The 25,364-nt window shown below is 36.9% G+C and overlaps 1 protein-coding gene and 1 pseudogene across 4 annotated transcripts; both read left to right on the top strand.

The window, feature by feature from the left end:
- The first annotated feature begins 4,154 nt into the window (after positions 1 to 4,154).
- Positions 4,155 to 17,550, top strand: LOC113074493 (kinesin-like protein KIF2A). Of its 4 annotated transcripts, none has more exons than XM_026247331.1 (21): positions 4,155 to 4,383; positions 6,612 to 6,724; positions 6,972 to 7,094; positions 7,182 to 7,236; positions 8,775 to 8,903; positions 10,174 to 10,277; positions 10,408 to 10,503; positions 11,407 to 11,461; positions 11,538 to 11,700; positions 11,810 to 11,900; positions 12,061 to 12,124; positions 12,218 to 12,309; positions 12,505 to 12,647; positions 12,810 to 13,014; positions 13,129 to 13,239; positions 13,337 to 13,404; positions 13,676 to 13,759; positions 15,616 to 15,766; positions 16,070 to 16,171; positions 16,268 to 16,403; positions 16,499 to 17,550. In XM_026247331.1, the coding sequence occupies exons 1-21, from the start codon at positions 4,323 to 4,325 to the stop codon at positions 16,582 to 16,584; spliced, it is 2,232 nt and encodes a 743-aa protein (XP_026103116.1). In that variant the 5' UTR covers positions 4,155 to 4,322; the 3' UTR covers positions 16,585 to 17,550. The 4 variants fall into 4 exon arrangements, with proteins under 4 accessions (XP_026103116.1, XP_026103117.1, XP_026103119.1 ...); XM_026247332.1 differs by having other exon boundaries at positions 4,156 to 4,383; positions 6,630 to 6,724; XM_026247334.1 differs by lacking the exon at positions 13,676 to 13,759 and having other exon boundaries at positions 4,157 to 4,383; positions 6,630 to 6,724.
- A 514-nt stretch (positions 17,551 to 18,064) lies between these two features.
- Positions 18,065 to 25,216, top strand: LOC113074494 (choline/ethanolaminephosphotransferase 1-like; annotated as a pseudogene).
- The last annotated feature ends 148 nt before the right edge of the window (positions 25,217 to 25,364 follow it).

Genomic DNA, 25,364 nt, shown 5'->3' with positions numbered 1-25,364 from the left:
CTTTAACCCAGCATGTGTTCTGTCCAATATTTACCCAGTGCTGGGTTGCCAATTGGGTTATTTTTAACCCAGCCATTTTTAGAGTGAACATCATTTGTTGGTAAATTTTTCATGCCTATTTTCTTCTTAGCAAAAAATTAATGTATATGGCAAAGTAGAATTCAACAAATTTAGCTGTGATCTCTGTGATCAGCTCATCATCTCTCCATACCCTCTCCACATGGAAGTCACCTCTTGTACTTGTCACAAGATCACACCAGGTTAATTAAGCCAGTAACCATCAGCTGACCGTGGAATGCCAATTGTGCGTTTCTTTCTCAGTTTTGCATGGTCCCCAATAAACTCAACGTGGGATGCCTCTCCAATTTCTTTCACTTCAGGGCACTTAACCTCTACCAGGCCACAGAGAGGTTCTTCATTTGGGTCCACCACTTTGCCATCTGCACCAAGGTGTGGAGCATCAGGGTGGATGATGAGACCAGATGGAAGAACGTTAACGTCAAAGGTCTCCTCATAGCGGTGAAGAACCTCTGGCTCAAGTTTTAATCCTCTACACATCGCTCTCTAGAGACCCCGACAGATGATTACACATACTGTTTAATGCAAGATATAAATGCATTTAATCTGCAATTACAAATGCATAATGTTTTGATGTTTTAATCCCAAAATGTTGAATACTGATATTTGCATTGATAAAAGAAAGTGCTTTAAGAGGTGAAATTAAAAACACTAATATCTAGACAATCATGAATTGTAACATCACTTCCTTTAATGTTTTTACTATACAGTTGATATGGAATTTGTTTAAATGTAAATTTTTTGAAAAAATAAAAATTTTACATGTTTATATGAAATGCTTATACAAAAAAATTATGTAGTTAACTTTAAAGTATATCTACATTTCTTGCTTTCATACATGGTCATATAAAAATCTGCCGTACTTAAGTGGTAGATTTCTGCCATTTACTGGAAAACATTTAACATTACAACTTTAAACAAAAGCACTATATGAGCATTCTGATTTTATTACACTAATATACAATAAGACATCTCAATTTCTGTTTTTGTAAAGCCATTAAGTGTCATGTCATTTAGATGAATTAGAATTTAATTTAGGGTCCTGAAATACCTTGAACACTGCACAAAGGTTAAGATGACCATTGCTACAAAAATAAAATAACAAAAGCACTATATGAGCATTCTGATTTTATTACACTAATATACAATAAGACATCTCAATTTCTGTTTTTGGTAAAGCCATTAAGTGTCATGTCATTTAGATGAATTAGAATTTAATTTAGGGTCCTGAAATACTTTGAACACTGCACAAAGGTTAAGATGACCATTGCTACAAAAATAAAATAAAAATTGAAACTCATCCTATTTTGTTTTAATTTTCCCTTACTAAATTATACAGTTACTGATGCTATGGACTGTGGGATTACTAACAGGCTATTAACAGAAATTTGTCTCTAAACCTCTTTTCTCTTTATTAAAACTAGCCTACATCATAGGTCTTCAACCCTGCTCCTGGGGTCCCAGGAGCTGGGTTGAAGACCTATGGCCTACATGATAGAAAAAAACTTTGCCTCCAGTTGTTTAGTAAGGTTTGGAAAATTATAACTTGAAAGCTCACATTTTTCTCACTTGATGATTTCGTTGATTTTTTCGGTTTACTAATCTGTTAATTTAGTATAACTGTGACATATTCATGTAATGTAATTTGAATGTACTTTACATGATATGTAGTTGTTTTATTGCTTTCTTTGTGTTCAATTGCAACATTTTTCTTTCTTTTTTTTCTCTCTTGTGTCTCAGGTCAGAACACAGATAATTCCCTTTGAAGTACTGGGATAAAACCTAAATAATACATCTTTAAACACGAATAATTTACTATCGTTGAGAAAATTTAATAAAACAAGTAAATACAAATCACACTTGAAGTCTGCTTTTCATTTTGATAGCACTTAAAAAAATTTAAATGTAATTTTAAAATACTAATTATTAATCAAATTAAGACACAACTAATGACACAACACAAAAATATTGTGGACATGAGTTCCAAATTGTGTTTAATTAATGAGCTCCTCAAGTATAATATATACATGTACACACACACACACACACACACACACACACATATATATATATATATATATATATATATATATATATATATATATATATATATATATAATAGAAAATCCTCTGAATCAATCTCAGGTCAAGAAACACATTTTATTTAAGTCTTCAGTTCTGATTTTCTCTGGGAATAGAGTGGTTTATTTGTGAAGACAAAACCTGACTAGTAAACATTAATTGCCCGCCTCTTCCCTCAAGATTTTCTATTTTATTCAATTAATGAGTCAAATAATGTAAAATATTTGACGATGCTTGACATTTTGTTCTATAATGCACATTAAACACACTCATGCAGAAAAAACATTTATGTATGTTGTGTATGTTTGTTGGGCGGCACTTCGGAGCCTGTTTGCAACTCTGTTGATTCAGATCGGCACTTCGGAGCCTGTTCGCCACTCTGTTGATTCAGATCGGCACTTCGGAGCCTGTTCGCGACTCGGTTGATTCAGATCGGCACTTCGGAGCCTGATCGCGACTCGGTTGATTCAGATCGGCACTTCGGAGTCTGTTCGCGACTCGGTTGATTCAGATCGGCACTTCGGAGCCTGATCGCGACTCGGTTGATTCAGATCGGCACTTCGGAGTCTGTTCGCGACTCGGTTGATTCAGATCGGCACTTCGGAGTCTGTTCGCGACTCGGTTGATTCAGATCGGCACTTCGGAGCCTGTTCGCGACTCGGTTGATTCAGATCGGGACTTCTTCGGAGCCTGTTCGCGACTCGGTTGATTCAGATCGGCACTTCGGAGCCTGTTCGTGACTCGGTTGATTCAGATCGGGACTTCGAAGCCTGTTCGCGACTCTTGATTCAGATCAGCACTTCGGAGTCTGTTTTTATTATCGTGTGACGGTTAGGTGTCCAATCTGTCGATGAGTCGGGTATGTTTTCCTGTCCTGGGGGGTATTCCAGAAAGCAGGTTATGTGACATACCTGGGTATGTTTAAGAGTAAGTAAGCGGATAACCTCAAATTTCGGTTCCAAAAACGGAGGTTACTTTCAGGGTATGTTAGTAGTCATAGCAACTCACTCTCTGAACTTAACCTGCTCCAGAGCAGGTTATGTTCCAGGGTTAGATCACTTCAGCGAGCCTTCAGTGGGCGTGACAGAACATTATATAATATTACAAAACATTATATAATATTACAATATGTAATATAGCCTATTATATATATATACATGATATGTTAATGAGGAAGCGCTAATATAAGTAATAAATAAGGTAATATATTATTCTAATATGATTATTTCTTTTATTGGCATATATAAGAGTTATCTATAAATTATGTATTAAGACGTATACATAAATTATAAAACACAATGACAAGGTCATGTTTAACTTATATATATTTTATTTATTACATGTAATATCTCACACATGGAGTGGTATTTTCTATAATTTCTAAATTCTAAATCAAAATACATATCTGATATGACTTAATGTATAATTAGCATAAAACAAACAATATAATTTACATTCTCAAGGATTAAAGATTAAATGGAAATAAAAATAAAAATGATTGCACATCCATCAATTAGTTGGCGATATGCACTAAGAATGTAAACAACTAATGAACAAAAGAAGAAGAAAGAAACAGCTTGGTGCGCTTTTTCTTAGCGTCCGTTTCTATAGTGACTCGTCGATTCGTCACTCTGTTGAGAATGTCTTGAGTCTTAACCAGGAACATACTCTGAGTTGAATGAACTTACTCCCGGTAGCGTTTTTGGAACCACATACCTCGAGTAAGCAAGGTTTGGGGTTAATCAACCGAGAGTTCAGGGTTTAGTTCACGGTAAGTTAACCCTGCTTTCTGGAATACACCCCTGATGTGAGAGTATGAGAGTTGCCCGCTCCAAAATATGGTGGCCACGTTGACGTGCGGTCGAGCGGCCAATGAGGCGTCTAGGTATTTATGATCAGACCGACCGCGGACCTCGAGGCTCGAGCTGCTTCTAGCCAATCCTGACGCAGGAGGCCGGATTTGTGTAGGGGAAAAAAACACGCAAGTCAAACGTCCCCCGCGCACGCGCCCTGAACTCTCCCCTTTCTATGAGCCGCGCTGTGGCCGCCTCCCGGTTTTGAGCAACACGGAACAACAAATGTGAAAAATTCAAACACAAACACTGTTTTTAGTTCCCACCCGCCTGTCTATTTGAGTATTTCCTCCGTCCCATAAATGAGCCATGGCGGTGAACTTCGGCAAGATTGTCGTGGGGATTTATGTGGAGATAAAGCGCAGCGATGGTGAGTTCATATTTGGGTCGCCTGTAACCGTCCGTTAAAGTCGTTGCCCCGGTTCGGCTAACGGATGCTAACGTTACCACACAAAAACTGACAGAAACGGAAGGTTTAGGAGGTTGGGCCTGGTATAAATCGATAGTGTTAAGTTCGGTCTGTTGGTGCTGGTTGCCGGGGTTAACAGTGCAACTGTTGGCTTGGGTTAGCCACCTGCTAAACCCGGGTGGAGTTTGTTTAGATATTCTTAATGTGTGCGGTCATGTTTGATATGAGCCAACTGTCTCTGTATGAGCCCATTAACTGGCTAACTTGATGCAGATTAGCGTGGAATTATTCATGTCTTGTGTTGGTAGGGAATATGATCAGTGAGTCTTGTAGATTATTGATTTATGTGGGTTAGCCATCTTAAGTCACTTGCAAATGTATGTTTTGTTTTACAGATTGGTTGTGAACAGAGGGGGTTGCTGGTTTGTTTAGCTTGGTATTTTTGAAACATAAATTTGGATGCCACTTGCTTCACATCAGTTACTCATTTAAGATTAAAGAAATCTGAGAGTTTCCATATAGGCCTAGTCATAATAATCTGACTGTATTGTAAGTGTAATGATTTCAAGATGACAAGCAAGTTCCTTGAAGTTATGTGATGTCATTCTTTGGGTTCAAAGGGTAAACTCCATCATAGTCTCCAAAGAAATGACTGACAGTTTGGGATTAGTTGCATTATTATAGATTGTTGTAAAAATAAATGACCAATATTTACACTTAATTCACTCGAAAATACAACCAAACAATGGCTTTCACATGTGAAGTAACCTGTTTGATGTACATTACTTTTTGGACAACTACTTAATTTATTCATTTATATTTAGGTTAGAAAGGTTGATCTAAGGCAAAGATGAAAACTTTTTTCCATTTAGGAAGCTAACAACCACCACAACTTTAAATAAGAACAGTAGTGATTCTACTACTATTACTACTAATATGTATAATATTGGAAATAAAAATAATATATGTAGGATGTTTAATGAAGATGAAGAATAGCTGTGCAATTACAAGTAATTATCAAGTATCAATTTCTATTAAAGCTGCAGTAGGGAACTTTTGACGCTCATACGGTTAATAAACAGAACTGCTTGCATCTTGCGGTAGAACATTGTAGCCGGAACTACTTCTCTCTGTTTATGTCTATGAAGAATCACAAAGGTACTGGGTTACTCTGCCGCGGTACCCCCGAAGCAATCTAAAATAGTCCGAATATAAACACTTATTATAGATGTACCCTGGTGATTCAGGACAAGCTAAAAACACGGTTTGGAAAATGGATTCATGGTGTACTCGCTTATTATGTTCATTTTTCTACATTTTGAACACAAACATAGTTACGGACCGCGGCTCTGATTGGTTGTTTTTTACCGGGAGCGCATGGCTTTCTGCAAATGGCAATAGGACCACTGGGAGGAGCTTGATTTTTTTCACAGATTATCTGTCTCATATTCTACTGTCAGGACATAATGACAGGTTTAACAAATATGTAAAAATATTTTTTTTTACAAAAGTTCCCTACAGCACCCCTAATGATGTCACAGTAGTAATGGTGTCTTGTGAGCATTTAGTGGTGTATCATTGGTACTCGCATCAATAGAATTTGGAAGACTGTCAGAAAAGATGATGAATTTATCTCTTTCAGAAGTCTGGGTTATATTTAACTTCAGCTTGTAGCAAAGAAATAAGTGAGCCCGGGTCTGATGTGATGTGAGACAAACCACTCCTGTCTCTTTGGGAGGTTTCATGTTTTGCCTAATAGAGATGACTCTTGACATGCTCTCTGAAGATAAACAGTGCATGTAACATCTTTAAACAGGGGAGGTCTCTAGCATCATAAAGATGTGCCTTTACTTCAAGCAGGGTTTGAACTTTTCTTTTGGCCTGATATTGCATACAGGGGATTTAAATAGCTTGTTTTATGGCGGGATAATATGTGCTTTTTATTTCTGATGCCACTGTTGAATAATTGCAGGGATGTTGACGTGTGAGAATAGCTCTGAATAATAGATACAGAACCATGACTATTTGTTTTCAGTAGGTAATATTAGCACAACTTCTGAAGTGCCCTGAGAAGCAGATTGATGTTGACATGCCATCGTGTACATAAACACTTTCAAGTTACCATTAGATGTGTAAAATTTCTAAATGGATACATGAATGTTTTTTTAATTTATCTTTCTCACTTAGAGGTGTTGGGTTACTTACAGGGCGAATACACCAGGCCATGGTGACCTCTTTAAATGAAGATAATGAAAGTGTTACTGTGGAATGGATAGAAAATGGAGACACTAAAGGAAAAGAGGTAAGTCAATAGCAGCCTCTCAGCTGCCTGTGTTATTTAATAATGGATAGAACAACATTCTGGTGTTGTTAGGGTTCAGTATAAAACTCTCAGTCAGTGGAAACATGCTGTGTTTTCTTTCAAATATAAATTATGTATAATGAACCATTTTTCTCCTTAAGATTAGAGCTTTCTGCATGATTTGGCAAAAAAGTGCCTAGATTTCTTCTTGTAGTGTTCACAGCTTGTTCTTTTTTTTCCATAACAGATTGATTTGGAGTGCATATTCTCACTAAATCCAGATGTTGCTCCAGAGGAGGAGATTTCCTTGAGCCCTGTTACACCGCCGCCTCCTACACCCAGTTCCGTGAAGGTCACCAAAATCCCTAAGGTTTGTATGAGGCCAGAGTTAAATGCTTAACTTTCATTCTAATTGTTCGCATATTTTTAACCTTTTTGTAAATTTGTATGTGTGCAGAATCGTAGAACTATTGCACCGGGAAGGAGTGAAATCCCATCCAGAGACAACAGAGGTATATTTGTTGTTATATGACTTAGGAATAGGGCTGCACAATAAAGTGATATAGGTAGTAATAAAAAAAAAAAAAAAAATGTTTTCTCTTGGTTTATGTCAAATTAATTTTGATAAATAAGTCGCACCTGACTATGAGTCGCAGGACCAGCCAAACTATGAAAAAAAAGTGCGACTTATAGTCCGGAAAATATGGTACTGTAATAACACTAGGGGAAATAATTGGCTTTATTTGAGTCTTCCTTTACTATAAAGCATATTTGAATATTAGGCAAAGTTTTATTCAAACATTTAATTAATGGACATTAAAAAAAGCTCCTTGGAAAATATTAGTATTTTTAGCAAATATCAAATATTATATTAATTTTATATAACCTTTTTGTTATTGTTTGTTTGTTTTTTTTGACTATTGTATATAATTTACTGAAGTATTACTCATTATTATTATTATTATTATTTTATATATATTATTATTAGCTTTTGATGCCATAATTGTGTTAAATGAAAAATATAAATAATAACAGCAGGGTTTTGTAGACAATGGTGCAGGTTCACCAGAACTGAAAGAGAGTGCATATAAAAAAATACATCAACTCAAAGGCTGTCAAAATTAAGACTTGAGTTTATTGCTGCATGAAAGATTACGACAGGTGTATATTGCTATTTTTAAACAAAATTCTATTTTTCAAAATACAATTTATTAATATAGGAATATTTAGTTCGGCTACAAATGATTAACATAATGAAATGGAAATTCACCCTACACCAATTCATCTTTTTTAAATGCATGTTATTGATCTTATTGTGAATGATATATTTATGCACACATTTTATTATTTTTATTTTTTTTGACATAGTAAAAATTACTACTACACGTGACTTATAGTTGTCTTAGCATACTAAGCTGGCTGTTTCAAAACTTGTAAGTGGAATTTTTGTGCATCTTAATCCCCTTTCACACTGCACGTCGGACCCGGAAAATTGCCGGAACATTGCCGGGTTGCCAACTGTGTGAAAGCAAACACGTCCCGGGATTGATCCCGGGTCAGGGACCTAGTAACATTGGTGGGTTCAGTCCCAGAAAGAGCGCTGTGTGAACAAAAGTTAGAACTAATGCCGTAAAGGGTGCGTCGTAGTGATGACGCACGTTATTGTGGGACTTTTAAGTGTTAAGAAGGCAGAGCAACGTTCGCGACGTTAGTTCCTCACTTTCCGCGCTGAAGCTGAGATCATTCGCCAGCTTAAGTGAAAGTTAACGTGCCTAGCGTTTTCGACTCATACATTACACGTCACATCCTGATGTCGCGTGTCTTTACAGGATCTTTACGGGTTGTGTGTGAAAACACGCACATATTCCAGCTAATCACTGGCAGTGTGAAAGTGCAAAATCTAGTGACCCGGGAACAATTGCCGGGACACATTACCTGTGTTTTTTCCGGGATCGCAGTGTGAAAGGGGCAATAGGAATGTTTGAGTGCTCCTGTGATGCCTCAGTTTTTGGTGTGGGATTCACTGACACTTATGTGTTCTGTTTTAAAGTTATCTCGACTCGGGGACGGCCGGCCCAGCAGCAACAGCCAGAATCAGCACCCCCTCCACCAGTACAACAGCCCTCTCAGCCAACACAGAGCCAGACCCAAAGTCAGCTAACTCAGCAGCAACAAAACGGTGATATGGCACTCCTCAGTCTTTTCAGTCTGTTATTGTCAACCCCCTTTTCCCCACAGGAAAACAGTGAAAGCAGCACCGTGGCCTCCTGTGCAGGATACATATCATTCATAAAGATAAAGCATCCTTTTAGAGTCTGAATTGTACAGTGAACCCTTAACCTTGCTCATCTGTTGGTACCTTGGCTCAAATCTTGTAGGGTGTGGTTTGGCTACCCCAGCTACCCCTCTGAATGTCAGTGACTGTTTGTGACTGGGCAGGCTTGACCTGACTCTGAACCACCCTGATTAATCCTCTTGCTTTGAATTTATGAAGCTTACTAGAGTCTGTCTGCTGAATTAATCTGGAATCAAAATGCTCAGACTGTTTTCTATGTGCTGCATGATGCAGCACATCCTTTGGGCAGAACTACAATTGTACCAGACTGGTTTGATTTGTTTGTTTAGTGCAGGTATAGGACAAAATTTGATTCACAGATATGCTGTGATTCTTTCTCATAATTGCAATCTACCTTTAGATCATCCAAGATGTTGGATGACTTTGTTTCTTTATCAGAACAGATTTAGGATAATATTAAAATTGCATCACTTGCACACCAATGGATCCTCTGCAGTGAATGGGTGCCATCAATTCCAAACAACTGTTAAAAACATAATAATCCACAAGTGCACATTTCTCTCCTGATTCAGATGAGAGCACATTTTTCAATAGAAAACACATAGCTTTTTGCTTCACAAGACGTTAATTGATGGACTGGGGTCATGTGGGTTATTTGTGGATTATTGTGATATTTTTATCAGCTGTTTGGAACTGTTCCTTTAATATCGAATCCTGAGGTTTCTAGTTTGGTTTGACGAAGAGGAGTGAGTGTTTAGACTACACACTGTTTTTGGGTGGATTAAATTAATCAGTCAGATAAGTATTGATGCCTTCATTTTGTGGCCTAATCTTTTATTGCTTGTTCTGCTGATACTATTGTTTGCAAGTAATAGCAGTAATGTTGGGTAAGTTGAAGAGAGCAAGAGCGCATAGATAAATGACTTTGGAAAAGGTCTGCCCAGACAACAGAGGTCTTTAAGATGGAGAGGGCTGTTGGCGCTACCATTTGCCAGCTGCCAGAGGCTGTGGCTTGCCTCTAAAGCCACTCTGTCTACACACATACACTCTTGTATTAGCGAGAGATACAGAGTGGGAGGGGATGGGCTAAGAGAGAAGAAATGGTTGTTTGCCTTTGATAAAATGGAATCGTGTGTACCATTCTGCCCTCTAGCGGCGAGGAGGAAGTCAAACTGTGTGAAGGAAGTGGAAAAATTGCAGGAGAAGAGGGAGAGACGAAGGATACAGCAACAGGAACTGAGAGAAAAGCGAGCACAGGTAAGACTGCTCATCTTTCTGTCATTATATCTTTCTTCCTCGTTTCTCAGCTTGTAATTGTAATGGGTTGTCAAATAGATTATTTCACCTGGTGGTGTTCCTATTGTGAATGTGCTTGTTTTGTTTAAAGGAAATTGATACGACAGTTCCAAACTATGAAATACTGCAGATGATCCGAGACTTCAGAGCAAGTTTGGACTATCGACCGCTAACCACGACAGATTTGGTAGGTATTGATGAATTAATGTCTGGGTCATAAAATGTTAATTTTATAATAAATTTTTTTTTTAAATGAATTTAATTTAATTTCATAAACACAACCATCATTTATCATTATTTTGTCCACAGTATTTTAATATTATTATTGTTAGTTAATTTTTTATTCATTATTTGTGACCCTGGAGCACGAAACCAGTCTTAAGACACTGGGGTATATTTTTAGCAATAGTGTGGGTCAAAATTATCGATTTTTCTTCTATGTCAAAAATCATTATGAAATTAAGTAAAGATCATGTTCCATGAAGATATTTTGTACATTTCCTACCGTGAATAATAATAATTCCTTAAATTTATATAGCGCTTTTTCTAGGCACTCAAAGCGCTTTACATTGTCTCCTCATCCACCAAATACATCAAATTCATTTTTGATCAGTAATATGCATTGCTAAGAATTCATTTGGACAACTTCAATAGCGATTTTCTCAGTATTTAGATTCTTGGGCACCCTAAGATTCCAGATTTTCAAATAGTTAAATCTCGACCGAATGTTGTCCGATCCTAACAGACCATACATCAATGGAAGCTTATTTATTCCGCTTTCAGATGATGTTTTAATATCAATTTTGAATAATTGAAACTTAAGACTGGTCTTGTGGTCCAGGGTCACATTTTATTTTTATTATAATATATATATCATAATTATTTATTCAGAATATATTCTCCATCTGAACTTTGAAGGGGAATATGACCTAGACATGCATGTATTTGAGATCCACCTTTTAATGATTATAATAATGGGTCAAATATCATTGTATTAATATTATATATTATTAGTAAGGAAAAAAAGTATAACTAGCAACATTCTTGGATGTAAAAAAGTAAAACTTGATTATTATTATTTTTTTGTCAGATTGAGGAGCATAGAATATGTGTTTGTGTTAGGAAACGACCCCTCAATAAAAAAGGTAATCTCTCTGAAATTTAGTTTTTTTTTTTAATGACCGTACATGTGTTCTAATTTATTTATCATTTTTGTTGTAGAGTTGACGGTAAGAGACTTAGATGTGATCACTATTCCAAGTAAAGATGTTGTCATGGTTCATGAACCAAAACAGAAGGTCGATCTGACTCGATTCCTGGAGAACCAAACATTCCGCTTCGATTATGCCTTTGATGACAGCACAACAAATGAAATGGTTTACAGGTAAGGATGATTTCGTTTGTTGTTCATTAAAAATAAATCTTCCTCTTAAAAGGATGTTGGGAATTAGTCACTGTTGGAGGATAAAATCTCATAACTGTTTTCTCCACAGGTTTACTGCAAGACCTCTTGTGGAAACAATCTTTGATAGAGGAATGGCCACATGCTTTGCTTATGGCCAAACAGGAAGTGGAAAAACACATGTAAGAAGTATTTATTTTACATAATTGAGTTTTTTTTTTATATATATACTGTTTGTACGGTTTTCTAGGATTTTTACTGATAATGGCCACAACTTTATTCCTTATTTTTCGTTTATCAGTGTAATAAGACATAAAGCTCATTGATTGGTTTGTGTTTTAGACCATGGGTGGAGATTTTTCAGGAAAGAACCAGGATTGTTCAAAAGGAATCTATGCATTAGCTGGTAATCAATGTTTATTTGGTCCTATCATTTCTTTAATCTTGTTCTTTCAAGCAAACTCATTCAAATACATGTTGTACACACACACACACACAGCTCGAGATGTTTTTCTCATGCTGAAGAAACCAAACTATAAGAAGCTGGATCTTCAGGTTTATGCAACTTTCTTTGAAATTTACAGTGGAAAGGTAAGTGGCTCTGAATTCTGTTCACTTTTTATTCATTCAAACATGTTGTGAATACCATTTAAAGATTTGTGCTCATTTGTTTAGTGACTGGATCATTTTAATTTTTGATTGATTTATTTTTTATTTGAAAATTGAAGACTAATTGATAGCTAAAGGCTATTGGGAAAAGTCTTTCAGAATCTTTTTCTTCTTTAGGTATTTGATCTGTTGAATCGTAAGGCTAAGCTACGTGTGCTAGAAGATGGGAAGCAGCAGGTGCAGGTGGTTGGGCTTCAGGAGCGGGAGGTCAAATGCACCGAGGATGTCCTTAAACTTATTGAAATGGGAAACAGCTGCAGGTAATACCCAATGAGTAAAACAAGTTCACTGAATATTGCTCTAGTTATTAGCATTTGTTTATTTCATAATCTTGTTCTTAACAATTCATGATCTTTGATCTAAAATTGGTCCACACAGTGTCTTAGTACATACAAATTTCGCCTTATTATCTTCTTTTTTAGGACCTCAGGTCAGACCTCAGCCAATGCCCACTCATCCCGTAGCCACGCTGTCTTCCAAATCATTCTTCGAAGGAAGGGCAAGATGCACGGCAAATTCTCACTCATTGATCTGGCGGGTAACGAACGTGGAGCAGACACATCCAGCGCTGATCGGCAGACTCGTTTGGAGGGAGCAGAAATCAACAAGAGTCTGTTGGCTCTGAAGGTCAGCATCTTAAAAATACCACCCAAGAGCAGGGGTCAGCAACCATTTGATACTGAAGTGCCATTTTGAATTTTCCTAGTTAATCACTATGATCCTGCATGTTCCATGCATTAGGAATGTATCAGGGCTCTGGGCCGTAATAAGCCTCACACTCCATTCAGAGCGAGCAAGCTCACACAGGTCCTCAGAGACTCATTCATCGGTGAGAACTCCAGGACATGCATGGTAAGTCTGATTAAGCTCTCTTTCTCCAATACTGGGATTTGCCTTAGTTTACCTTTGCCTGTTTGCACAGCTGTAATTGTGTCTGTTGTCTTCATAGATCGCCACCATTTCTCCTGGCATGGCCTCCTGTGAGAACACGCTGAACACTCTGAGATATGCCAACAGGTGAGGACATGGCACTGCGTTGTGCTTTCATGGAAACAGAAGTGGAATAGAACTCGTGCTTCTAGCTATTTTTTCCCTTTAAAGAGATTTTAAACACCTCTCTCAGATTTTTGCCTCCAGTGCTTTTTTAAAGTAACCTCAGTAAAGTTGTTGTATTTACCAATGCAAGTGCCAATGGGGAAAGTGTTGTGACTGTAAATCTCTCCTGACTGGCTGTGCTCTTCTTTCTCTGACTTGCTGTTTTTCTCTGTTCTGTCTTGACTGTCTTCAGAGTAAAGGAATTTGGGATTAGCCCCTCTGACATCCCCTTCTCTCAGGGGGGAGGAAGTCGCTCTGAACCCTCTCCTACCTATGAGTATGAGCACATGTCTATGCAGCTTCCCACCTTATTCTTAGACTGATACACTGCAGCAGTGTTGGGGACTAACTTAAACTAGTGATAGAAGTCACTAAAATTTTTCAGTAGCGTAATAGTAGCAAAGCTATTTTCAAAATCTAGCTTTTTCATGAACAAGCATTTTTATCCTCTCAACAAGCTGTGAAAAAAGGACAAACCCCTAAATCACACTCTACACTGTCTAGTAGAGGTCTTCACAGTGCACCCGAGACCCGTCGACCCGGGACCCGACCACTGCTTGTGTTTTTTGTAAATTGCAACTAGGGCTGTGTGATTAATCGAAATCTAAATAAAATTGCGATTTGAGTGTGCGCAATTTCTAAATCGCTTTATAGCACGATTTTCCGTGGCCTCAGCCTCCCGCAGTATGTTAACTGAACCAATCAGGATGCAGCGCACCTAAGTAGAGCGTGAGAACAGAGCAGACTGGGCATATGCCTAACTCCAGGTTCACACACTCTGTCTGTGATGCGTAGCCTTTTTTTTTTTCGAGCCCATGTTAACGGATCAGAACATTCACACTGCACGCAGTAAAAAGATAAGAACAGAAAAGGTTAGAAATAGAAAGGTGCGAAAAGATTTAATATGATCTGATATAAGATTCAGACTCGACGCAGAGCAGAGAGCACAGAGATGATAGCAAATAAATAACATTAGGGGAACTTTTGACGCTCTAGCGGTTAATAAACAGAACGGTTTTTTTACAAAAGTTCCCTACTGCACCTTTAAGGTGGAATAACTATCGGGTCCAGTCGGGTCTGTGTCTTCCCGGCGGGCTTACAATTATAGTTATATTAAAGATATTTAGGAGGCAGTGTGACTAATACATTTCGGGTGGCCCGCCATCCTAAAATACACCTGAAGAAGAAAAAAACAACAACATGAAATATGAAGTGTCATGCAGGGAATTCTGGGAGTGTCAATTTACGTTTTTTAACAGTATTTCACTGTAAAATGTAACGGTATTTTCACATTTTAACAGTATTTCACTGTAAAAGTACATTAAATGTAATTTCAGTTATTCACTGTATATAGTATGGAAACTTGCTCATATAACAGGTTTTTACTGAATCATTTTTACATTCTTTTACTGTTAAAATCACAATCATTTTTTACAGTGTAGAGTTGGGAACAGTGTTTTACATTATGACTGTAACTTGGCAATCAGTTTCAGTGTAGCTTCCCCAGCACTGCTCAGTAGATGACCAGCATCCCACGTTGGCTTGCAACCAATGCATGGGAATACTCATGCACGACAATGTATATAACAACAGTCTGTTTCTTTTTATTAGAAACATTGGCTGCACTCACGTCTCACACTAATGATTGTGCTTTTGCTGTAAACATTTTTCACTTCCCCTCTGTTCTGCTGCCATTTCATTTCTCTAACCCTGGGAGTGTATGGCATATCTGTGGTGCTGTTGTCCTTACCTCTCCTTTAGAAATATCTCATCATGTGAATATTAATGCACACAATCCCTGTACATAATTAATACAAATCAGATGACACCATAAACAGTTGCATTAGCCATTCAAATTGCTGCAATTTATATTTCCAGCTGCACTGATTGAAATAATCATGTTTGCAATTTTAGTATCAAAAAACAAACAATCTGCTTGATTTTGTCTTAAAATCCTTAAGAGCATAAAACCTTTCAAATAATGAAAAATTCTGTTTTAAAATAAGGTAAAGAGTGTACAGCAAAATCAAGCATCTTTCCAGTTGAGTCCTGTGACCTGTGCATGGTGTCATTTATGTCAGCACTATTGCTCTGATAAACATCATCACAAATGCTGTAAATCTGTGAATTTAGAGTGAAGGAGCTGACCGTGGATCCCAATGCTGTGACGGAAGGAGTCCGCCCCAATGTCAATGCCCTCAACCAGCTGGACATCATGGATGAGGAATGGGAATTGGGCAACTCCCCTCAGAGAGATGACCTCAAACTGCTCTGTGAACAGAATGTAAATCCACATCTGTTCCTAGTACTTCCTCTGCTTTAAACTGCATGCACAATGATACAATAATGACACCTACTTCAGTGATACTTTTTAGAAGTGTCATTTGTGGCCAACTGTTACTGTCTACAAGTAACATAAGTTATATTATGTCACTTGATCATTTTAATACATCTTTACTAAATATTGCTAATAAAAAAAAAAAAGAACGATCGAAACCGCAATCGAGTTGTCTACTTTTAGATACTGTGGATCAAACTCCATTAAGACTTGTAGGTAGGATAAAAGCTTGTGTTTGAATATTGACAGGAAGAGGAAGTCTCCCCTCAGCTCTTCACGTTCCACGAGGCGGTGTCTCATCTGGTGGAGATGGAAGAGCAGGTTCTAGAGGACCATAGGGCTGTGTTTCAGGTATTCATTCCTCTAAGGTCACTTTCATACTAGAGCTTTTTAGTCCAGTTGACGTCAGCGTTTGGTTTGGTCTGCTTCTGTTCTATGGTCTGACAGGAGTCTATCAGGTGGCTTGAGGATGAGAAGGTTCTCCTGGAGATGACTGAGGAGGTGGACTATGACGTGGACTCCTACTCTTCTCAGCTCGAGCAGATTCTTGACCAGAAGATTGATATCCTTATTGAGCTCAGAGGTATTGCATCCTCTAGAATGTTCTTTTAGTTTTTCCTTTCAGTTTTCCCCTGATGGAATGATTATTAATGGATGTGTGTCTGCTCGTGTTATTAGATAAAGTGAGGTCATTCCGTTCTACTCTCCAAGAGGAGGAACAAGCCAGCAAGCAGATTAACCCCAAACGGCCCCGTGCACTGTAGCCTGGAACACGCTCACGGAGAAATGACAAACACAAGAGTCCTGTAGGCTTCTTGATAGTATTCAGAAGTATTCTGAAGATACCTTTCCTACTTTCACATGTGAAATAAAGCGTTGGGTAATTCTCTTACAAATCAGAAGAGGATAAAATAAGGGGATTTTTTTTTCATCATTAAACCCCTTGATAAATGATTCTGAGGAAAGCTTTAGAATTTTTTTTATTAGTGTCGATTTTATTTATTTACTTTTTTTATTGTAGGTTAAGGGTACAGACTTGTATCAGTTGATACTCACAAGTTATACCCTTTTGGGGTTGTTTTTTAGTTTTACCACTGAAATCCTTTTGAAGTTGTTCTAAATTGTATGCATGGACACTCTGCAACAGTTTATCATTTAGTTCCTAGCATGACTGACCGGTTCATCTGCACTTTAAATAACCTTATTCTTTAGGGGTCCGTTTACCATACTTGTGGGCACGGTGTATGTTTCTGTTGATTGGCTGTTACAGCATTTTACTCTGTATCACCTTGTCATTTCTTGAAGGTATAATAGTTGAAGTTTAAGACATTGTCAAAAAAGCATTAAATGCAATGGAAGAAAAATATTGATGGTATGTGAATGTATGTGAGAATTGTCAGCAGTTAGTTTTGTTGGTTTATTGATGACTGCTGTCCCTTTTCTACATGATCTTCTCTTTGCCATCTCTCATCTGTTTATCTGTACAATGCTTTTGTGCCATATCATGTTTCCTTGTGGAAAGGAAGTTAACAGTCCACCAACTTAGTGTTATGCGTTTAAAACTTCCCAACATTCTCACATCTCCTGTTAAAATTTGTTAAATGTAATAACTTACAGCAAGTTTCTCACAACAAATAGGGAATTCCACTTATCCACTGCTGACGATTTCAGCGTTGGCACCTCTCAATTCAGTGGTTGCTAAATAAAGAATGATTCAACAAAATTCTCAATTTTTATCCTGTTTGGTGACTTTCTGTTTTGGTTTCTGTTTAGTACTTAAACTGTGATTTCCCTATATTTCAGGTAGTTGACAAGGCAACATTTTTCATTCATTTTCGTTTCGTTTATCTGCATTTACGGAAAAAAAAAATTATATAGACAAAAAATTAAACAAAAATATGACAATGGCAAGTTCAACAAAAACAAAATATACTTTTATGTATATTTAAATGTATTTTAAAGATACTGTCACATTTTATTAGTAGTATTCATTTCATTTTAAGCTATAGGTTTTGTAAAAATTGCTGAAATTATAGAGGAAACCAAACCAGTATTTATTGTGGTAACAACGACTTTTAATCAGTCCATATTTAAATAACGGGATTAAAACACATATGATTAATGGATCAATTAATGTGATTTATATTATTAAATGTATATTAATTAAAAAAAAATTGTTGTATTTTATCAAATTTTGTAGTTGACTTTTATTGTGAAATGCTTACTTCCGGAAGGCGTCTTCGTTGCGTTGTTGAAGCGCATTTCACGCCTTTGCTTGAGATCCACGCCGTTTATCCTTCCGTCGGTTAACCATCCTTCAACGAAGCGTCTTCTCTGTTCTCGTGTACGTTTCTTCGCTCTGGCATTTCTTCTAATTTAATCATAGTTTAAGTATTCAACCTTTGGCATTACACGGGTATCTCCAGTGTAATGCTGCGGAGAAAATACATTTTCACCACGTAAACAAAGGTAACGTTAACGTTACTGTTGATCAAAAACCAACCATTAATCACGCTGCCTCTAAAATGTTTTTAATATAATTATCTACGTTGTATCACATTTATCATATGCCTGACACGTTTGACAGATCGCCATCAAGCTTACGACGTCACTCATCGTTTGGTTATCAAGTTGACGTCATTTTCCAGATTTTAATGGGCTGTTATAAATCTAATAAATACAGTCACTTGGTAAGTACGCCATAAAACAGTGCAGATCAATACCATAGTTGAAGGGTTTTGTTTTATTAGATCCCAGTGCATCATTCTCATGTTTCTGTCCTGTGACTGCCCTCTTCTGAAGGGTCAGGTGTATTTTAGGATGGCGGGCCACCCGAACTGTATGAGTCAAACTGCCTCCTAAATATCTTTAATATAACTATAATTGTAAACGTATATCACATTTATAATATGTTATATTATATGCCTGAAATAAAATTTAAATGGGGACTGAAAACCCTATGAAATTACAAAAATAGAATTGTGTTTGTTTTATAGCTGTTAGATGAACTATACTTCTGAGCTCTTTAATGTTGACAAAATTAACTTTTTAAGTTAAGGTTGTAAACCGCATAATATTTTAAGAGGCATCAAAGTATACATTTCTCGCACTTTGATCTTTAAAATTCTCTTGTTGTTGAACGATACATTTAACTTTGTTGATTGTTCCAGACTTGACTTAAGTGTGGAAATCATTTACGTTTACATTTAGTCATTTAGCAGATGCTTTTATTCAAAGCGACTTACAAATGAGGACAGTGGAAGCAATCAAAAACAACCAAAGACCAATGATATATAAGTGCTATAACAAGTCTCAGTTAGCTTAAATGCAGTATACGTAGCGAAGGCTTTTAAATAATATAATAAATAAAAAGAAAACGGATGGAATACAAAAAGAATAGAGCAAGCTAGTGTTAAGAGTTTTTTTTTTAAATTTAATTTCATTATTAATTATTTAATTAATTAATTTAATTATTATTATTTAATTTTTTTTTTTTTTTCAGAATAGAATAGTGTAGAATAGTGAGTGCTATTTACTAAACAGCAGGAAACTAAATAACTATTATACCACCCCATAAAAACATTCTGTTAAATATAAATTGCAGTTTTTCAGTAGTGTCAGAGTTCTTCCATGTGTTCGAAAATAATTGATGCATTCTACTGTCTTTGCTCCCATAGAATTAATCCCATATTCTCTTTGTGGATCCTTGTCACCACGCCCACACAGAGAAACATGAGCTCACATAAGAGACCTGTCCGTGTTCGGGCAGATTCTGACACCAATTTCTCCATGGCCTGTGACCCGAATGCACCAGGTCTGGAAGAGGGCAACGGTCTCCTGACCAAGCTGATGGAGCTCCCCGTAGCCCGTCTGTCCCGACAGCAGCTGAAAAAGCTGGAGGAGCATCAGTACAGCAGTGCGGGACGGTCCCTCCTGGATCCCTTCATGCAGGGATTCTGGTGCTGGCTGGTGAGCAAAGTGCCTCTCTGGATGGCGCCGAACCTCATCACCATAGTGGGACTCGCTACCAATATCATCAGTACTCTGATACTAGTATACTACTGCCCCACTGCCACCGAACAGGTGAGCTGCACTTTCACCGCTCCAGGAAATTCCATTGCTGGGTTAAACAGATCAACTACAAATCCTAATGAATTTTATTTTTGCCTGCTAACAGTGGTATAAAATACTTATGATTTGAATTTGCTTTTTAGTCTAGATATTGTGCTTTAGCAGCAGTTACAGATTTAATATCAGTTTTAATTTAATTATGAATATGAAGTAGCTGTTGTAGTTGTCACCTTATTAATTCTCAATAATTAATTCCTATTTTTGTTGATTTTATTCTGTTAGAATTAGAAGTATTTAACCGCTGTTACGGCGGTCACCATTAAGACATTTTGTTTTAGATTTTAATATCAGGTTTTTTTTTTTATTGTTATTGCAGTGGTCATCATCATCATAACACTGTGTTGGTTTTAATATCAGTTCAGTCCACTTATAAATATATAATAGCTTTAATTACAGTAGTTACAATACTATTTGTTGTTGATTTTAATTAGTTTTAATTCAACTGATTTCAGATCAATTTTAATCTAATTATGATTGTTTAGTAGCTTTTGCAATGATCAACATTTAGGACATAACATTTCTGGTGACATTTCTGGTGATTTTTAATATTTAACAGCTAATACAGCGGTCACCATTATAACACTGTCTTTTTTTGTTGATTTATATATCAGCAAGTTTCGTTTTAGTTCAGTTACATTTTTAAGTCATTGTTGTAGCAGGAGGCATGGTCTTTTTGACAATTTTAATATCCCATTCAACTTATAAATATTCACTAGCTATGAAAATGGTGACCATTGGGATGTGGTATTTATTGCTGATTTTAATATCAGTCTAAGTGTAATTATGAATATTTAGTAGTAATTGCACTCAATTCTTGGTTATTCTATGAAGGCCATAATTAAGTATATTCTGAGCTCCCCTGAGGAGATGATTGCTGTGGTCTATTTAAACCGTGCAATAGACCCCTTAATTGCCTACGTCACTGTGACGTCCCTGCCCTAGCTGGAGGCAAAACATAAGGCAGAACTCATAGCAGGTGCGCTAAAAGTTTGAGGTTTTGACTTTAAAATTTCTCCTTGTTGGATTTTTGGCTGCCAGAATAGAAGGAACAGCACTTTTGTTTCAAAACTAAAGTTTTACCGGATCCCAGCAGACATTCCTTCACAGAAATCAAGAAGACAATTGTGGTTGAATGCAATACGGTGTACAGGCTGGATGGAGATGATCATAAATAATGCTCGTGTTTGCAGTGCACACTTCATAACAGGTAAAATAATCTATGCATATGAACTGGTATGTTGGTTTTATCTAGGAAATTAGCAAGTTTTTGGTTTATAGGTGAAAAGTCGCAAACCTTCAGGGCACTAGCTAGTTTAAATGTTAAACAGACATACAGCGATTGATGTGTGTGCCATCCTTTGAATGGTCTCTTAAAATAATACACATTGCTAATCATAGTTAGCCCAGCGATAGGTTACATTGGAAAATAAGCCTTGACAAAATTCCCCAAACCACCCAAAAGTAATTCATATCCATCCGCGAGAGTTAATAAAAAAAATAAATAATAAAAGCTGTCACGGTCCCGCAGAGTCAGGGACTGTACATATTCGGACAGTTCCTAACCTTCTTCTGCCTCCATGTTTAATAAATCCCTTCAAAACGTGCTAGCTTACGCTTGTCAACATTGCGTCCGCGCCTCTTTTTGCCTCCAGCTAAGCCCCGCCCACCCGGAGACGTTGCAATGTTTACAAACTTTTAAGGGGTCTATAAGATCTGTGTATTGTCAGACACAGCTTGGTCTGTCAGCTGTAACAGAGTCTGTTTATCAACTATAACAGTCTTATGGGTCCTGCAGTTATGGGCAACATCCACATTGCTCAAGTCTGCAATAAGACTCCCACTCTCTCTCCACGTACAATTAGTATCTACAGTTATGCTTCTAGAGATAAAAAAAACACACTCATATCCACCTTTGTGCAGTAAGTATGATCTTGCATGTTGGTTATTGGTTCACAAATGTTAGATCGGGTCTCCACGCCAGATAATATTTAGGATCCAGCTCCGGGTGCCAGATCCTGTCAGGAAATATCAGTTTGTCCAGTAACAGAATAACTAGTAAGCAGAGCTGTGGATACTCAAAATGAGTGTTTAACAGTCTACTGTAAGTCAAGAAGTTGACAGAGAAGAGCAGAAGCAGGAGACGAAGTGATGATAAAAAGTAAAAGAATTTATTGAACAAACTTAGCTGTGTATATCTCAGTGTTCAAACTTTGTCTGACCAGCACAACTTCAACATGCACTGTTATATCAAAACTGCTTCACAACAACATCCCATAAACCTTGGGTTTCCATAAACATTCCCTCTTATCTATCTCCATTCATACAGACAAAACAGTTCACGAAACCCCACAGAGATGAGATTGAACAACAACGAAAAGGCATTAGCTAAGGAAAAATGTATAAAAAATATAGAAACATGACGAATGAATAAACAATAAATGATAAAAATAATCAAATAACTCATATGAATGACTTATGATTATAAAATGATTATGTGAATAAATGATTATAAATCATAAAAACAACACACACAATTTGGACGTGAGGATCTAAGGATCCTTCACAGAGTCAGTGAAAAGCATCCAAGTGGACAGAAATTGAACCCTATTTGATATTTTTCAGGCACCAACGTGGGCATACTTAGCCTGTGCTTTGGGTCTGTTCATCTACCAATCACTGGATGCTATAGATGGAAAGCAGGCTCGACGGACCAATAGCAGCACACCTCTCGGCGAGCTCTTTGATCATGGCTGTGACTCCCTGTCTACAGGTCTGCTAATGTTTATGCATACAAATCTAGTCGGCTACTATAATAATAATTACACTTAGATCGCATGATGTTTTATAATGACCTTATTTCTAAATTCATTTAAGAGATTGAGCAGTATATATATTTTTCATATATGTATCTTCCATCTTAATTTACATTTTTATTAAATCCAATTTCACGTTTCTCATCTGAAAGTTTCTGTTAATGGAATTTTTTTCCTTATATTTTGGTCTCATTTTTGGGCACATTTTCTGTGCATCTCTAAATAGATGAGAAATATATACCTTAAGTGTGTGTAAGCAACATATATATATATATATAAAAATTGTGTAGTGTATTCCAGACTTAAAGACAGACATATATATATGTCTGTCTTTAAGTCTGGAATACACTACACAATTTTTGCCCCATTTTTCCCTCGATTTACAGTCTGGAGAAGCTGATGCTAAGTTGCTGAAAGTCAGAGCCTGTTTGCAGATTTGAGCTGACAGCTTTAATAGAAAATCACGTAGTGTATTTTGGTCACAGACTCTGATTTTTTAGCTTCAGTTTAATTCCATCCAGTCGGAGCATATCAAAACATGTTACCTATCAAACAGTGTGTTACAGGGGTCTAAACATACTTCCTCGTGTTGTTTTGTGTCTTTCTCTGATGCAGTGTTTGTGATCCTGGGCACATGTATAGCAGTGCAGCTGGGTACTCACCCGGACTGGATGTTTTTCTGTTGTTTTGTGGGCATCTTCATGTTTTATTGTGCCCACTGGCAGACGTATGTTTCAGGAACGCTGCGCTTTGGCATGTGAGTGAAAACTGTCCTCTTAATCACAATCAATGGCTCCTGTACACAAATAATATATTTGATCATTCTGTTCTGCTCATGGGAAGCTTTCAGACAGCTGTTGTACTGTTGATAAAGGACTACAGAAAGAAAGAAAAGTTGTAGATTTGAGTGCGATTAATCTGTAAATCACTTCTTTGCTTGTGCAGAATTGATGTGACTGAGGTACAAATCTACATTATAATCATGTACTTACTGGCTGCCATTGGAGGAACTGCTTTTTGGAAATCTGTGGTAATTCTAATCAGTCTTAATTTTTTTCATATTTTGGTCAATTGATTATACCATATTCTCAAGGACAAATTTTCTAGCGTGTTGATTTTTCTAGCATGTTGATTTTCTAGCATGTTGCCTGTGTGTTCAGTGAAATCCTAAATCGTTCGTATATAATGATGTGATGATTAGAAACCGGAATATGAGTGATTTGTTTTTAATCTTTCAGATCCCTGTGATTAATATCCAGATGAAAATAATACCGGCCATTTGCACTCTTCTGGGGCCATTTTACTCCTGCACAAACTACTTCCGGGTTATATTCACGGGCGGGAATGGGCAAAAATGGATCTACTGTTGCAGTAAGGAACAGCTGAAGTGTTTTTATTTTAATTATATTTAATAAGTGCTTGCTTTTTTAAATTGAACTAAAATAGTTTAAAATGAGTTGTTTAGTCTAGGACCAACTGGACCAACCTGAAAATGATTTTTATATAATAATTTGAGCTAAAGTAGTTTTAAATAGAATATACAGTACCTTAAAAACATAATTGGCTTCTGTTTGTGAAATTCTTAGAAATAAAGATTAAGCACGCTTTTTTTCTCATGCAATATGTACCAGACATTTGCTTTAAATGCACAAGACGTGACCTTAATTTAAAACAAAAGATTGGTTACTTTGTCAGAATGAGTTTACAGTAAGTCTAAATCATTTGCACATCTGTTTTTCCTCGTTTGTTAGGGCACAAGCGTTTTGTCTCCATCCTTCCATATAGGAGTGGTAATAACACTTGCTCTAATGATCTATAAGAAGTCTTCAATGCAGCTGTTCGAGAGACATCCATGTCTCTACATCTTAGCATTTGGATGTATCTCGGCCAAACTCACCAATAGACTGGTGGTAAGATCATGAATGACGTCAATATACTGTGTTTATTTCAGCTTCACTTAATAATTGCTATGATTGCTTGTAACACGTATGAATACTATTGGCAGATTATTGATGTTCCTCTTCCTGAACTGTTTTATAGTTGGCAGGAAGCATTATGGCTTGTATGTAAGCATAAAACCGCTGTTAGTATGATTTTCTGCACATTTGAACATAAATACTTGCCATTGTTGTCTCTGTCAGACTCAAAGCGCATTAGCATCAGTTAATCTTAATCTCACTACAGTCACGTCTGATTGTTTTCCAGGTGGCTCATATGACAAAGAGTGAAATGAGTCTTTACGACTTGGCCTTCACCGGACCAGTGCTGCTGTTTCTGAACCAGTACTTCAACAGTTTCATTAATGAGTACTGTCTTCTGTGGGTCGCTCTGGTACGTGTAAGATCGTTTGAAAGAAAGAGCTCACTGTAGTATGTACCGTCACAATTACAATTAAGTCAACGTGATTTAAGAATTGCCACAATTACGCACAATTAGGCACGTTATTTCAAATTTAAAAAGAAATCTGTAATATAACAACTTGCTCTTCCTCAGAAACAACTTTGATCTCTATACACTATTTTAACGAACATTGAGCGATGCTTATAAACTCGTAATCCTGTGAAAAAAGTCTGAATTGCGAAAAAGTCATAAAGTTTATA

The sequence above is a fragment of the Carassius auratus genome, unplaced genomic scaffold (genome assembly GCF_003368295.1).
Source record: "Carassius auratus strain Wakin unplaced genomic scaffold, ASM336829v1 scaf_tig00014809, whole genome shotgun sequence".
Lineage (NCBI taxonomy): Eukaryota > Metazoa > Chordata > Actinopteri > Cypriniformes > Cyprinidae > Carassius > Carassius auratus.
Note: the sequence above shows the minus strand (reverse complement) of the source record. Positions and strands in the feature narration are given on the sequence as shown.

Bases quoted from the DNA above. Each gene is read 5' to 3' on its own strand.
- LOC113074493 (XM_026247331.1), top strand. From the start codon at position 4,323: ATGGCGGTGAACTTCGGCAAGATTGTCGTGGGGATTTATGTGGAGATA. The intron at 4,384-6,611 runs GTGAGTTCATAT...TCTCACTTAGAG, and splicing joins GGAGATAAAGCGCAGCGATG to GTGTTGGGTTACTTACAGGG. The intron at 7,095-7,181 runs GTTTGTATGAGG...GTATGTGTGCAG, and splicing joins AGGTCACCAAAATCCCTAAG to AATCGTAGAACTATTGCACC.